Source organism: Canis lupus, chromosome 12 (assembly GCF_011100685.1).
Source record: "Canis lupus familiaris isolate Mischka breed German Shepherd chromosome 12, alternate assembly UU_Cfam_GSD_1.0, whole genome shotgun sequence".
NCBI lineage: Eukaryota > Metazoa > Chordata > Mammalia > Carnivora > Canidae > Canis > Canis lupus.
The window spans coordinates 70463970-70480083 of record NC_049233.1 but is presented as its reverse complement, the minus strand read 5'-3'; the positions used below and the strand labels follow the sequence as shown (position 1 = coordinate 70480083).

Sequence of the window (16114 nt, the reverse complement as noted above, 5' to 3'; positions counted from 1 at the left end):
TTCTGTAGCCATGGGGATCCTACCTTTAGGCTTAGGGGGACCATGAGGCACACTCTTGAGGACACTGTAGCAAAGGAAAGGGACTTCTAAAGATCTGCATTTTTCTCTGAGTTTTACAGTGTTCAGCATTATACCCCTCAGACAACTGGCATGCTGGGTCCAGCTGACCTTTGGGCATTGATGGATCACGTATCCATTAAACGTTTGGGGAGAAGTAAGAGGTCACTTCTCTTGCTGTAGAGGTTGACCCATCCCTCCAGAGTTTCCAAAAACTTAATTTTAAATCTTGGTCGTCTTGTACGTATCGCACGACTATCAATACTCTGTAAAATGACGTACCTAGTGTCTGAGATCCCTGCTGACTTTAAGATGATGTGATTTCTCTACTTAAATGTGATTAGCAAACCAACCCGTGGTAGGGCTCCTATTACAATACTCACATGTATAATACTCTATCTAGGGGGCGCCTGGGTGGAGCAGTCCGTTAAGCATCAAACTCTTGATTGATTAATTTATAATACTTTATGTAGAAGTGTTAAGTGTACTTTGTTTCTAACTAAGCTTCAAGCCAGTGCACACTGAGTGCTTGTTTTATAACATATAGTCGGGCTGTATACATAGACAGGGTTTACATGATTGTTTAGACACTGCTCTGTGCTGTTTCATCCTCCTTTGATAGGGTGCATCAAAGTGTTTGGAGGCGAGTGGTTCCGTGAAAAGCACTCAGCACTATACAGAGATAGAATATAAAAGTTACCAAGAACATGCCTTCCAGTATACTTGTAGTTTACTCTAGGAGATTATAAGAATTTATTTGGCAACCAACTAAAATGGATAGATTTTCTTAGACTTATTTGTAACAGTGGTGCCAAAGTCTTTTGGTAGATAGCCTTTAATAAAATAGCACGGGTTCCTAGCTGTAGGATAAATATTATCCATAAAAATAAGTAATCATTTTTTCCAAAATAGGTAATCAGCAAATCAGAATGCTAAATGAATTATAGCAGTAATTCATAAATACCAGTATTTTTTTAAAAAAGATTTTATTGATTTATCTGAGAGAGAATGGGCAGGGTGGAAGGAGCAGATTCTGCACTGACCGCAGAGCCCAATGTGAGGCTCCATCCCACCATAACCTGAGATTATGACCTGAGCCGAAATCAAGAGTTGACGGTGGACTGAGTCACCCAGGTGCCCCCCTAAATACCAATAGTCTTAATTGCACATCATTATGTAAAACATAGGAGAGTGTAACACTTACCTAAAACAGCTTTTTCTTTTTTTTTTTTTTTAAGATTTTTATTTATTTACTCACGAGAGACACAGAGGGGCAGAGACACAGGCAGAGGGAGAAGCGGGCTCCATGCAGGGAGCCTGACGCGGGACTCGATCCCAGGTCTCCAGGATCAGGCCCTGGGCTGAAGGCGGCGCTAAACCGCCGAGCCACCCCAGCTGCCCTTGACTGGTTTTAATGGCCTAAGAAGCCAGTACCTCACACCTAAAGATTTTTCTTCTTTCCTTTGGTGACAAGAGTGAAACTCTTCTGCTGCTACCCACCTCCCTCCAAAAGAGATATTAGTAGTTACTTCTTTTTCCTAACAAAAACATGTAAATGTTTTTGTTGACAAATGTTTAAGGAAACAATTGGAACTGGTAATCTCTTAGGGAATGATAATAGCATTGAAACATGGATGAGCTCAGATTTAAAAGTTACAGTATAAGGATCTTTGTACTGGTTAAGAAGTCTCATTTCTCTGTTTCAATAGCAGTTTATACTTGTTTATGAAATCAACTTTCGGTTTAGAAATATCAAATGGGCTTAAAGCCCCTACTGTGTGCCAGGTAGACAAAAGATTATTTAAGTCCTAAGAAGGAAATAAAAACCTCTATGCTAGATAGTAAGATTTGAGACCTTTGTAGGGTACTCCAGTCAGGGAAGACCTGAAGGAAGAGAATGGGTCAGCCTTAAAAGAGTTTTCCTGTAAGATATTGCAAACTGCAAAGGTCACGGGGTTAGGATTTGGCCCACTAAGCAAAAAGATAGACACGGGGGGGGGGGGGGGGGGGGGGGGGAAACAGTGGGATGCCAGGCTAGGTAGTAAAGGGCCAGGCCACAGAAACTTTGTAGGAAGATATTTGAACTTGATTGAGGGAGTGGAAAAACCACTGCAAGATTTTTAAATAGAACTCAGGTGGAGAAAGGATGGTGAAGAGTGATGAATAGAAGATTGAAAGCAAGAATTGAATGCATATTGGTCCATATAAAATATAATGGTTGTGGCTGACGGAAATGGTCACATTTAAGAGCGGTTTGGGGAGTACAACAAATAGAACTTGTTGGGTTAGAAATGGAGCTGGAACTGGTTGGTGTTGTTAAAGAATAAAGGACGACCCCTCAGTTTGCAGATTAAATAATTAGGTGACTTATTCCTGAGAGATGGGGATTTTTAGGGCAGCACTCCTGTTCACTGACTTACCCAGGCACCTAGAATAGTGCGCGGCTCACAGTAGTCTCTTGATCTGTTAAGTGAATGAACGAACGTGGGAAACCGCTGATGTGTAAAGGTTGTTGTGTACAGAGGCTAAGGGGTAGAAATAAAATCCAGGGGAGTGGTATATGGAACCCTGTGGGAGAGTGTTTAGCTAGTAGTGGACCAAATAGTGTGTGGAAGATGAAAATAATACTGTAGCTTTTTCTTTTTTCTTTTTTTTTTTTTTTCTGGATAATTTTTGTAGTCCACTTATCTTTAGGAATAAAGGCGGGATCCCTGGGTGGCGCAGTGGTTTGGTGCCTGCCTTTGGCCCAGGGCGCGATCCTGGAGACCCGGGATCGAATCCCACGTCGGGCTCCCGGTGCATGGAGCCTGCTTCTCCCTCTGCCTGTGTCTCTGTCTCCCTCTCTCTCTCTCTGTGTGTGTGTGACTATCATAAATAAATAAAAATTTTTTAAAAAAAGAATAAAGGCATATTTTACAATCTTAAAATTCAAAATGTTCTGAAAACGGGAAGAAAAATCTGCAACTCCTTTGGAATCAAGCTTATCTGAATTAATATTTATGATCTTTATTCTCCTTACTGTGAATATTCACACATTTTGCTGCAAAAATTTTTTTTATGTTTTTTTTTTTTTAAGTTTTTATTTATTCGTGAGAGACACAGAGAGAGAGAGGCAGAGACACAGGCAGAGGGAGGAGGAGAAGCAGGCTCCATGCAGGGAGCCCAATGCGGGACTCAATCCTGGGACTCCAGGATCACGCCCTGGGCCAAAGGCAGGCATTCAACCACTGAGCCACCCAGGGATCCCCGCTGCAAAAAATATTAATGTTTGATTATAGAATGGTGTGCAGACAGACCGCAGGGTATCACATAATATATAGCAGATGTAACATGCTACATTTATAAAACCTGAAAAAAAAAAAAAAAACCTAAAATGCACCTAGTCCCCCAGGTACTTTGGATAAGAGTGTGGACCTTAGTAGCCATTTCATTCTGATAGCTTCTTTTGAAGAATAAGCAATTTTCTCAAATTTTACAAATAACTAATTCTTTATGGTTATTTCTTCATAGTGACAAAGTTTGTTGCATTCAAGGAACCACCTTATGCTAGTTTTTCTGGATGTTTGCTTCATTGGTAATGCATTTTTGTGTATTTGGTTGAAAATCAAGATAACATTTAAAATGCCCATTATGTTCCTAACCGCTTAAATCATGAATGGAATTTGTAGGTTCTTGAAACTAAGAAAAGACATTTTATGTTTAATAAGAATTGGATGGCTACAAAGCAATCTTGTAGAGAATTTTGAGATATAATAGGATTAAGCCAGAGAGCATTGGGAGATTTTTTTTTTTTTTTATAACCTTACATTTTGGAGGAATTTTTGATAAACAAAATAGCACTTATCTTTGGCTTAGCTCCCCTGTAGACATATGTCATTTAGGTAGTGCACATACTTATGAAAGGACTGGGGCCCCTAAATTGTAAGCAGAGAAACTTGTTGAAAGTTATATATAATCTTACAAAAATCCAGAAGCCAATTGTTTTTTTTTTTTTTTAACTTTGATTAATTGGATAAGTAGTTTCTTATATTCATTTTCTGTAAATTAACAAAGACTCTAAGCCTTTATTTAAATATTTGTATTCCATAATATATCATTTTCTTGCCAGGCTTTCCCCTACCATTTCTTGTTAGTGACTGTAGTGCCATTGCTCTCCTAGTAGCTGCTGCTAAAGATTGTCTGCGTTGCTCGGCACGTGTTTGAATCTAGCTCCTCTGGCTTGCTAGCTAGCTTACTTTGGCGATATTACCTTACTTAGCTGCATTTCACCTTTCTTCACTATAGGAATAATAGTAATAATACCTACATCATGGGGTTAATTGAGAAGATTAACATATATGTGAAGTGCTTAGAGTAGTACCTCCTAGTGAGCACTCAGAAAAATGTTAATTACTGCTATCATTTATTTTTATTTTTATTTTTTTTCATTTTTTTTTTTTTTTTAAACAGACTTGCTGAGAAATGTAACGGTAGTCTCCCTTCTGTAGGTTATTGGTATCCTTCCTGTTTTTAGATTATTGGTGACTTTCCATTGGATTCTAAGTATGTCTATAACTAGCATATTTGATCTTAAAGTGTGATAGGTGTTAGAGACATTTTGTATTAGTAAATCTTAGAGGCATTTGGAAGTTCTTTGAAGACTAATTTTTTTATTCTTACTCTCTTGATCTCTTCTGGTAGTGATGATTAGAAATACCTTCCTTGCAGTAACTTGTAATTCTAGTGGACTTTCTGTACCTTAAGAATTTGAGAGCAGGCTGCTTTCAAGGACCTCTGTGTAGTGCCAGCCACGTAGAGACAAGCTAGCTTTACAGCAGACCCTTATAAAGGGAGTTTGTTTCATGCATAGACTCTGAATTGTGGTAAGTGCGAGGAATGTTGCACATCCCTTTAGCCCTGCTTACCTACTTATGTATATTGTCTTAGTCCTGTTGGCTCTTGTTTTAAGAAAGGTGACTTCACTTTAAATGGCTGTGTATATATTGTTTTCAGAACAGTTGGTGTTGGAAGTGAAGAATTAGGTAAATTAGTGGTATACCAACAAAATCAAGCAATGGTGGCATTTAGAAATAGGTAAGTTATAAAATAAGCCTGTAAGAAAGCAGGAATGTGCATCCTGAACCATGATCAAATATATGGAAGAGTGAGATGAGAAACACAAGTTTCTGAGTTCTCAGTTTTTATTAAACAAAAAAAGTGTGTATTTAGGCAGGATTTTGAAAGATTTTTTTTTTTTTTTTATCATGAAGGTAAGGAAATAGCGTTCTTTAGCTCTAGCTTTTATATAAACTTGTGTTGAAATGACTGACTTTGAGCCATTAAAATCAACTTGACTGTCCTAATAAAATTTCGGACTTACTTATTTAAAGACTAGAATTAATACTAAAAGTGACTTCTAATTTAATACAAGCTGTTGCAAAAGGTGCTTGTTACATTTTAAAAATAGTATGTTTTTAGGGGTTTCCTTAACCCCAAGGTAACCTTTGTTTATTATAAAAACACTGGATCTGTACCCAAAAGTATTGATTTCATTGAAATTCAATAGATGAAAATTTGTGGTTTTGGTGTTATGTCTGTTCATTTTGAATTAAATCTTAATGCATGAGTATTAATACATTGGTACATAAGATGTGACAGATAGGCTGGCACTTAACGACTTTTAATCATGAAGAAGGAGACAAAAATATTCTTACTATCTTAAAAAAAATGTCACAAGTATGTCTTATTAGAGCAAAACTTTATTTAGGACCTAAATTTTATTTAGCAAAAATTTATAGACTGTAATATGGATATGTAGAACATTTTAACTCCCGTAATGCCAACTGTAAAATATTTCTGGGATGCCAGTAAATATCAAGAAGCAATATTTGCGGGCAGCCCAGGTGGCTCAGCGGTTTAGCGCCTGCCTTCAACCCAGGGTGTGATCCTGGAGACCCCGGATCGCGACCCACGTCAGGCTTCCTGCGTGGAGCCTGCTTCTCCCTCTGCCTGTGTCTCTGCCTCTCTCTCTCTCTCTCTCATGAATAAATAAATAAAATCTTTTAAAAAAAAAGCAATATTTGCTGTAAAATGTTTAAATAACAATGAAACTCAGAATTTGCTTTAGGCGTCTGAATTTGTCCATAAATACAAAAAATTAATTTTCAAATTTAAGTAACTAAAACTACTGTTATAAGTATTTTATTAGGGCTAATCCTAAATAAATTTTGGCAAACTGAAAATCTGAAAAGCTTGCTTGCTTTTAATCTCTAATAAACGTGTATTAATGAAGTTACCACAGTTAACGTAACCCAGTATCTTGGCTTTCTAGTACAGTTTGAAAATTGAAAGATCTGAGATCATTTCAAGTTTTAAATCTTGATTAGGTGGTAAGTGCCTTGTGATGATGAACACACATAAATTTAGACTGTAAAGATTCTCTATTCAGTTGTCTTTTTTCTATTTTAGGTGATATTGGAAATTACTATTATGGACAGGGTCATCCCATGAAACCTCATAGAATCCGCATGACCCATAACTTGCTGCTAAATTATGGCTTATATAGAAAAATGGAAATATACGTAAGTATACCTTTTGGTAAATATTCAGTGTTGTTTTTTTTTTTTTTAATCTACTTTGAAATTATTAATCCCCTTAAATGGCGTTTAGCAGATGAAAACAAACTCTGGAAGAAAACAAACTCTTTTTGTTTTAATCTTCAGAGAAAACAGTGTGGGAATGGTTTTTAACCCTCTTACTCGACCATTTTTCAAAAGTTTCTCATATCCCACCTTTTCACATTTTGGCCAACAACTCAGTTTAGCAAACTAAATATCTTTGTTGCAATAGTGGTTTACTTGGCTGTGCTGCTGAAGAGTTGACTATTACAGAAGAATTATGTAGGAAATTCTACAAATACTTACTGACATATGGAGCAGTGTATTAGTGGATGTGTACAGTACAGCTAACATTTAGGATACACCTACCTTAAGTGCTTTTGCACTAATGTGGAAGTATATGTAAACAAATGCAAGACACAGTTCTTGCCTGTTTGGGGAGAAAAGAAAGACTTGAAACAGTTACTAGTATTGAGTATATATGAGTTACTTTTTTCAGATAACAAATATTTACAGGAAAGGAGGGGTTGGATTATATACTTTCTGGAAGCCTCCTGGGAAAAGTGTGTTAAAAATGAAATTGAGCTCTTGGGAATAAGGATAATTAGGATAGGCAAAGGAAAGGAAGAGATTGTGAACAAAGACTTAAAATTGAGCTTGAGTCTCAGTCTCACTTGATACAGAGCAGACGGTTTATGATGGAAAGTGAGAGTTCCTGAACAGATTCAACTTTATAAGCATTGACCCATTTCCACTGCAATAAAAGGAATGTATAATTGGGGTCAGACCTGTCTAATGGCTTTAAAGGAGTAGGAATTAGCTTTGGAATTGATTACTCATTTCTAAGAAATACACGTATAAATTTGGATTCACTTTGGAATTTATTTTCTGGCAGAGCTAGTTCTTCTGAGAGGATTGTTAGGGGAAATTGTGTACGTGGTGTTTGATGACTCTGATGTAACCAGTTGTGGCTCCACCATTCTGACATTTGTTTTTCTTCACAGAGGCCCCACAAAGCCACTGCTGAAGAAATGACAAAATACCACAGTGATGAGTACATCAAATTTCTACGTTCAATAAGACCAGATAACATGTCTGAGTATAGTAAGCAGATGCAGAGATGTACGTTTCTATGTTAAAAGTCTATGTTAATCTTACTAAGGATCAGTGAGTATTTTCTAGAAGCATATCATTAGAATATCCACATGTAGGTGTTCCGCCTGAGGAAGATACTTCCTTAGTTAATTACTGGTTTGAAAAGTCAATGTAAAAATTAAAAATACTAAAACTGCTTTAAAAAAAACAACAAAAAAAACCAGGCGCCTGGGTAGCTCAGTTGACTCACTGATGCTGAGCTCGAGGCTTGCGTCGGCCTCCGCACCCAGCACAGTCAGGTCCCTCTCTCCCCCTGCTTGTGGGTGCGCCCTCACGCGGACCTGAGCACTTTCTCTCCCAGAAAGAAGGAAAGAAAATCGTAAAACCCAAAACAAAATCTACCCGAAGCCTGAGCTCTTGGGAATAAGGATAATTAAGATATCCATCTGCCAGACGGCCCAAGAGCTGTCTGGATGTTCCTCTAGTCTTTGTTTTGGTCCCATGTTACCTTGGGGATGATGGGTATTGGTGGGGAGACCTTACTTCCCTGCCTTTTTAAAAAAAAAAAAGTCTACTTGGATTGGCCTTAGCTTGGTGTATGTACGGATCTCTTACCTCTCTTTGTGTGTTTTAGTTAATCTGGATTGTTAATACATAATCTGTTCCATTTGTTAGTGAAGCTTCTTCTACGTGATTTTGATTTTGATTTTCTTCTACGTGATACTCTCTTTTATAGATACGTGTTTTGTTATTAGCGGTTGCCTGGCTTGAAAGTGGAATGAGAAATGTCTTAAAATGATTGAAACAGTTTTTTTTTTTAAAGCATGATACTGAAGTTCATTCTCATCAGCAGTTCTGTTCTCTCATGAATAAATAAATAAAATCTTTTAAAAAAAAGCAATATTTGCTGTAAAATGTTTAAATAACAATGATTTTAAAATCACTTCAGTGATTTTTTTTGAGAAGAACAATTTCAGATACTAAATTAGGTGTAGTGGCTTGATAAGTTATACATTCATAGAACTTTGTACCCATTTCTACCTTAGATTATTTCATTTACTCAATAAAATGCTATAATGCATGTAGAACATATTTTTTATACCTTTTTTTTGGATACAGGTTCAGGCTTAGATTAAAAGTCCTGTGTAGATAGGGCAAATGAATTAACAGGATTGATTTAATACATAATACTGAATTATATTAAGATTATGATTATATTTAAATAGTAAGAAACTAAAAGCTGTTCATTATCATGCTAATAAACTAAAGGTATACAAAGCTATGTAAAATAATTACCCTTATTTTTGAAGAGGTTATAATTGGGGTGGGAAGAGGCTGCGAATGGGTCATGTACATAAATAATATGTCCCTTTAATCCTGTCAGTACTGAGGAACTAAATATATTGCAATGTGTCATGTACCCGTGTTGTTTCCTTGTGCTTTACCCCTTCCTTCTATGTCTTGGCTGCTCCGAACCTAGTTAATTCTTACCATCCTTTAAGATTGGGTAGGCAGCCAGCTGCTTTGTCTTTTTAGTACTCACTAAAATATATTTCAAAGTTATGGATGTTCTGTGCATTTAAGGAGTTTTAGAAAAAGTAAATCATAAAGGAATTAAAGTTTTTTAAGTTTTTTAGAACCTTGATTAATTTGTTGTATGTTTTAGGAGAAATGCCTAATATTTAAGTGCGTGTTTTAATTTAAATAATTCAAATACCTTTTATATTTTGGTGGCTATTGATCTTCTGATAATAGAGCTGAGATTTTCTACAAATTATCCTGGTAGGATTTGGTGGTGATGTTTTACATATAACCCTTGAAATTACCTTGGATAAAATGATTAATTATATTTTTAAATAGCAAACTTTAGATTTATACTGTGATGTGTGATCCGTGATTACATCATATAAAAATATTTGTAAGGAATAGTTTTTGTAAGAAAAAACTTCATTAATTCGTAGAATGGATTGTAACTGAAATCCGTCTTTCACAGTTAATGTTGGAGAAGACTGTCCAGTGTTTGATGGACTCTTTGAGTTTTGCCAGCTCTCAACGGGTGGCTCAGTTGGTAAGTGTCCTGATTCAGATCTAAAGATTGATTTAAACTTGGTATTAATCTTCCTGGTTTACCTGTTTAAAGCAAAGCGTTTTAGTGATGATGGATTTTGATACTAAAAAGTGATCTGTATGTTTTTAGTACAGTTGTCTTTAGAAATCCCCATCTTTGGGGCACCTGGCTGGCTCAGTGGTAGAGCTTATGCCTCAATTTGGGAGTCGTGAATTCAAGTCTCATGTTGGGCACAGAGCTCACTTTTTAAAAACGAAATAAAGTAATGATTTCTTTCTTTAAAAATAAACCCCATGTTTTATGATCGTAATGACTTGAACTTTTTTTAGGTTCCTTACTTTTGTATTTTCACTTAGAGATTTCTCTCCTCTACCTCTCTTCTGGCTACCACTTTCCATATATACTCTTATTTAATCAGATCACCGCTATAGGATAATACTTACCTAAGGAGAAACTGTTGTTAGTGTCCTAGACAATGATCCTTTTTGTAATTTTAAACTCTTACTTATACGTGGCATACTCTTTGCTATAGGGCTTTTGTCTTGTTATATTAATTTTTTTATTTTAAACACTTTTGAAGTCTACCCTGTATTTTTTTTAGCTGGTGCTGTGAAGTTAAACCGACAACAAACTGATATGGCTGTTAACTGGGCTGGAGGATTACATCATGCTAAGAAATCAGAAGCATCAGGATTCTGTTATGTTAATGATATTGTACTTGCCATCCTTGAATTACTAAAGTAAGTTAATTTATGTTGATATTTTCCTTATGGAAAAGTTTTAATTAAAATGATATAAATCTATGACTTAAAAAATATCAAGGAAATGGTGGGTGAAAAATAGTTCAGTGCTGAGTTTTCTATGGATTCGTTACAAACCAATGTAGAAATACAGAACATTTTCCCATTCCTTGAATTAATAAGCATGAGAAATGCACATACATGTCTATAAAACTCATATTAAATATACCCTTTTAAAAAAACCTAAGAGTCGTTCAGTGTTTTAGATTTGAGTTACAGTTTCACCTAATGAAAGATGACATGACTCTGGAAGTTTATGCTCTAACATTTTCTAAGTTTTAACTTTTGAAGGCAGAAATTTGAAACTTGTGTTAAAGGAAATTTGTTTATTGATGAATCTAGCTAATTGCCTAGCTTCCACATGGAATGGGGCTTTGTTCTTTACTAATGGGTATAATTATCTCTAAATTACTAAAGGAGTTAGATTTACAGTGATCCCCGACTGCAGTTTGAAGGAGAGATCTATAGAGGAACATTAGAATTTGGAAATTTACAAAGGTGTTTCTCTTTTTTTTTAACCATTATCAGTTGTAACATGTCTTAATAGATTCCACTTCAGATTGTAGTGAAGGAGTTTTTTGTCAGTATCAAAAAATATTCTTGCCTGTAGTTATTCCATGCATATTGTTTATTGAGGCTAATTTCTTTTTTTTTTTTTTGAGGCTAATTTCTTAGTGTAAAATTTGGTATTACCGCCTCAGATAAACAGCTAAAATGTTTCAGTTAACTCCTTGAGAGCCAAGGAAAACCACTTGAAATTATTTGCTTGTTTTTTTTTTTTTTAAGGTTTTATTTATTTATTCATGATAGACAGATTCACAGGCAGAGGGAGAAGCAGGCTCCATGCAGAGAGCCCGATGCGGGTCTTGATCCCCGGTCTCCAGGATCACGCCCTGTACCCAAGGCAGGCGCTAAACTGCTGAGCCACCCAGGGATCCCCTATTTGCTTGGTTTTTAATTCAACCAACTGTTGGTGTGGTTCCTGTGTCTCCGTCTCTGAGCAGTGGTTCTTGACTGCGTAGACCCTTAAACAAGCTTAACCTAATTTGTCTAGACATATTTCTTTTTTTTTTTTAAGATTTTATTTATTTATTCATGATAATCTCAGAGAGAGAGAGAGAGAGAGGGGCAGCGACACAGGCAGAGGGAAAAGCAGGCTCCATGCAGGGAGCCCGATGTGGGATTCGATCCCGGGTCTCCAGGATCGCGCCCTGAGCCAAAGGCAGGCGCCAAACCGCTGCGCCACCCAGGGATCCCTCTAGACATATTTCTTTAACTGACGTGATCTATCATGATTTAATTGGCTGTTGATAAGCCACTTATGAACCACTCAGAAATTTACTTGGCTAACACCTCTTATTTTTGTGAAGAAAATCTATAATGAGACATTCTGCTTTAAAAAGATTTTATTTATTCATGAGAGGGGCAGAGACATAGGGAGAGGGAGAAGCAGGCTCCCTGCGGGGACCCCAGTGTGGGACTCGATCCCGGGACCCCGGGGTGACACCGTGAGCCCAAGGCAGACACCCAACCACTGAGCCACTCAGGTGGCCCGTGCTTTTTTCTTTTTCTTTACTGAATGGTGCTTTCCTGTGAGTTGAGGATATTATCAGGGTCCTTAGTCTGATATCAGTTTGTTTATTTTCTTTTAGCATAGTGGTGGTATCCTTCTATAATAAACATGCAATGCTCTGCCATTTTATTCAATAACAAAATAATACTCCATTATTATGCCATAGAAGGATGAAATTCAGAATTCATTTCCTTTTGTTTTGATATGGGTATGTATTGGTAATGGGATGTCACGGTATGGTGATCTACATGGCCTTAAAATGTATTTGAGTTGTAACTGCACCGCTGCAGTGTTTAGTGCTCCAGGCAGCACCGTGAAGGGACGAGAGTACCAGATGGTTTCTGTCACAACTACTACTTGCAGTTGCAAGCACAAAAGAAGCCATAGATCATTTATAATCAAATAAGCATGGCTGTGTTTTAGTAACACGTTATTTATGGACATTGGAATTTGAATTTCCCTAAATTGTCACATACGAAATATTCTTCTAATTTTATTTTTCAGTGATTTAAAAATGTAAAAACTGTTTTAATCTCAAGGTTTACAAAAAGACTCCATTGGTCAGATTTGGGCTATGAACTGTAGATTGCCAACCACTGTTTTATAATACTGAAAATTTATTAGACGTTTTAAAGTAATCATCCATCCTGTAAGTGCAGTATAATCTTCAGTTGTTAATATTATAGGAACTGGTAGTATGTTTCTAGAACATATAGAACTGGACAGATTTCACAGAGAGTAAGTACATTTTTCTTACCTAGATTGGGGCTAAAGAGAGGATTTGAAGATCGGAGGCTCAGTCTTGTAACTTTAGATGTTTGAATGGTCTCTTAGGCTGGAAATTAAGAGAAAGGATTCAACATTCTGAAATGGAAGAGCTCGAAAATATTTCTGAACCCATTTCAGAAGAACCTGGTTCTCATTTAAAACCTTTTAAAAAAAACTTAACCGATGCTTTATTTTCAGGTATCATCAGAGAGTGTTATATATTGATATTGATATCCATCATGGTGATGGTGTTGAAGAAGCTTTTTACACAACAGATCGTGTAATGACTGTATCATTCCATAAATATGGGGAGTACTTTCCTGGAACAGGAGACTTGAGGGTAAGACTGAATTTCTATCTGAATAAATATGATATAAATATTAGAACTGAAGAAGATAATAATCCTATATCTAAACTAATACTGTTCTAGAGTCATTTAAAATTTATATGCAGAATTGAGTCATTTTATATGCTATATAACATTTGCTAGAATTCACTTTTGTTGACTATAGGCAAAAATTTAGTGAGAACTGAGAGGACTTTTGCTCAGCCATTTTCTTTGGTCGAATAATTATTTTTGAACATCCTTGAAGCACAGAAGCAGTTTTCTTGATGTTTATTTGGATCTTCAAAACCTACTTCACAGTAGCCAGCATTGCTGTTGATTGTAAAGATTGGTGGATGAAAATAGAACTAAGTCTATTTTATTTTAGGTTCTTGTATTTACCCCCCCCCCCTTTTATGATTAGTCTTGCTTTAATAGGTCTTACTTTAATCTTTCCCCCCCCCCCATTTAGTGCTCTTTTATTTTATGAGTATAAAACCACTGGTCACATCTTGTTTGTACAAAGTTCCTCCGGTAGTTTTGCTTCACTGGCTTTTCTTGACCCAACCTACCTGCATGTTGAAAATTTATTCAAAGATTTAAATGACTTTTTAAATTCATCCTGGATTGTATAGGAAATTTCTCTTATCGTGGCATTCAATATTAGTTCAGAGTTTTCTAATTAAGGTTATTTTTCAGATCTGTGGTATGTATTACAGCTTATTTTAGCAACTAATATTTTGAAGAGTAGCCTTATTTTTCAAATATGTGCTTTCTTTATTTGACCACAAGATGGTGCTCTTTCAGTAACAGTCATGATGGTGAAATCTTAAAATGAGTAGAAGGTCAGTCATTTAATTTTAATTTGTTGGAGTTTAAATTATGTGGCTTCTAAAATTGCAAATTTGTATATTCAGTTCCATGCCTGCTAGCTCCGTCAGTGCGTTTCTCCGCTTGGCCCTAACTTACATACCAGTGATTCTTAGAGTATGAGCCTTAGGCAAGCGGAATCGGCATCTCCTGGGGACATCCTGTCAGGCCTCGGGAACTGATTCTGCGCACTAAACTTTGAGAACCACTCACTACCCTAACCAGTAGAATTCCTTTGTCTGTAGCCGTTGCACCCGGTAGAAATTCAGCAAAAACCTTCGCAGTTTTAAGCTTAAACTAAGTCTTTTAAGTATAATCAAAAATGGCAAAACATGGCCTCTGTTTTAATTTCTGACAGTGTTCTTATTGTTTAAAGTTGTTGGAACATATTGGAGAGTGGGTATCTTTTAAAGATTATAGAATGACTTTCAATATTTCTTTTATTCACTAAAGATTTTGTACTTACTATGGGAAATGTCAGCATATTTTCTCTTTAGTTATTATAAAGGTGTCCCTAAAATTTTATAAGGAAATCAAAACTATTATGCATGGAGTTCTATTTGGAATTTCATAAAACTTGTGTGTATCTCTGGATGTTAATAAACATTCCCTTTTCTACCTTCCGGTTCATTCTAAATTAGAAAAGAAAGCTACTCTGAGCTTAGATCATTGTTAACATTGCTTGTATCGATTAGATTGGGAGTCTTTAAGTAGAAGAAAAAGATATGGTAAAGCAGCAGTTGAGGAATAAGAAATGGAAGGGAGAAAGCTTGGTGCAACAAGGGAGCAGCTGAGGCGCCAGGTTTTGGTTAGAGTGAGAAGTGCTGACCAACTTTCTGTATTCTGAAATCTTACTGTCAAAGTATGTCCCAGGAGTTTAGTTTTTTAAAGTGCAGAATTTTACGGATTCACGGTGCTTTAGTTTATCAACATCTAAATGGTTTGTATTTAGTTAAACATTTTAGGTTTCTTCAAGAAAAATTGTTGCGGGAGATATGTAATTCCACTTCCTTTTTCTTCATTGGAATTTGGATCATAACTCTAATGTTGAAGGATAAACTATGCTTTTTTTTTTTTTTTAAGATTTTATTTATTTATTCATGAGAGACACAGAGAGAGGCAGAGACCCAGGCAGAGGGAGAAGCAGGCTCCATGCAGGGAGCCCGACGTGGGACTCGATCCCAGGACCCCGAGGTCATGTCCTGAGCTGAAGGCAGAGGCTCAGCCGCTGAGCCACCCAGGCGTCCCTAAACTATGCTTTTTAAAAATGAATCAAACTCAATCATTATATGAGAGAGAAGGGGAGACTTGTAAAAAAGCATTAGTAATCCTAAAGATTCACATATATTGAGACTTAATTTAAGAATGTAAGAATCAGCCACCACCAGTCCTTTCGTGTTGCAGTTAAAGAACTGTTTGGGGGCACCTGAGTGGCCTAGTTGGTTAAGCTTCTGCCTTAGGCTCAGGTCATGATCCTGGGGTCCTAGGGTCAAGCCCCGTGTCGGGCTCCCTGCTCTGCGGGAAGCCTGCTTCTCTTTCTTTCTCTCCTACTCCTCCTCCCCCACCCAGTACATTCTCTCTTGCTCTATCTCAAATAAATAAATAAAATATGTTTTTTTAGAAAAAGAACTTACTTTGTAGCAGTTTTTGTATTGTACCATTTCTTCTAGGAATTCTGTGTGTGTGTGAGCGCATATAGGTAGATTTACACGCATCTGCACGTCCATAATGTATATGCATAGTACATGCAGTGTTAGGGTAAATGCGTGTGTGTGTATATGTTGCTGGACCCAGCTCTCAGTTTCTCTTACTTTGGGGAATATTAATATCAAGAGTGGTATTTATTCAACAAGTAGAAATAAGACTTTATTTCAAGCCCAATTATAGAGCAGATTTTGGTGCTTCAGTCTGCATTTGTCAAAACTTGAGGACAGTTGGAACTTTTCTTTCATCATAAATAAA

General features: G+C 36.5%; 1 protein-coding gene across 3 annotated transcripts in view; it reads left to right on the top strand.

Annotated features, from left to right (window-relative positions):
• The window catches only part of HDAC2 (histone deacetylase 2), a 29389-nt gene that overhangs the window by 3938 nt on the left and 9337 nt on the right, over positions 1–16114 (top strand). For all 3 annotated transcript variants that reach the window (XM_038554999.1, XM_038555000.1, XM_038555001.1), the window contains exons 2-6: positions 6505–6617; positions 7658–7775; positions 9742–9816; positions 10418–10556; positions 13156–13297. In XM_038554999.1, the coding sequence (XP_038410927.1) occupies positions 6505–6617; positions 7658–7775; positions 9742–9816; positions 10418–10556; positions 13156–13297 (587 nt within the window). The remainder of the gene's footprint in view (positions 1–6504; positions 6618–7657; positions 7776–9741; positions 9817–10417; positions 10557–13155; positions 13298–16114) is intronic.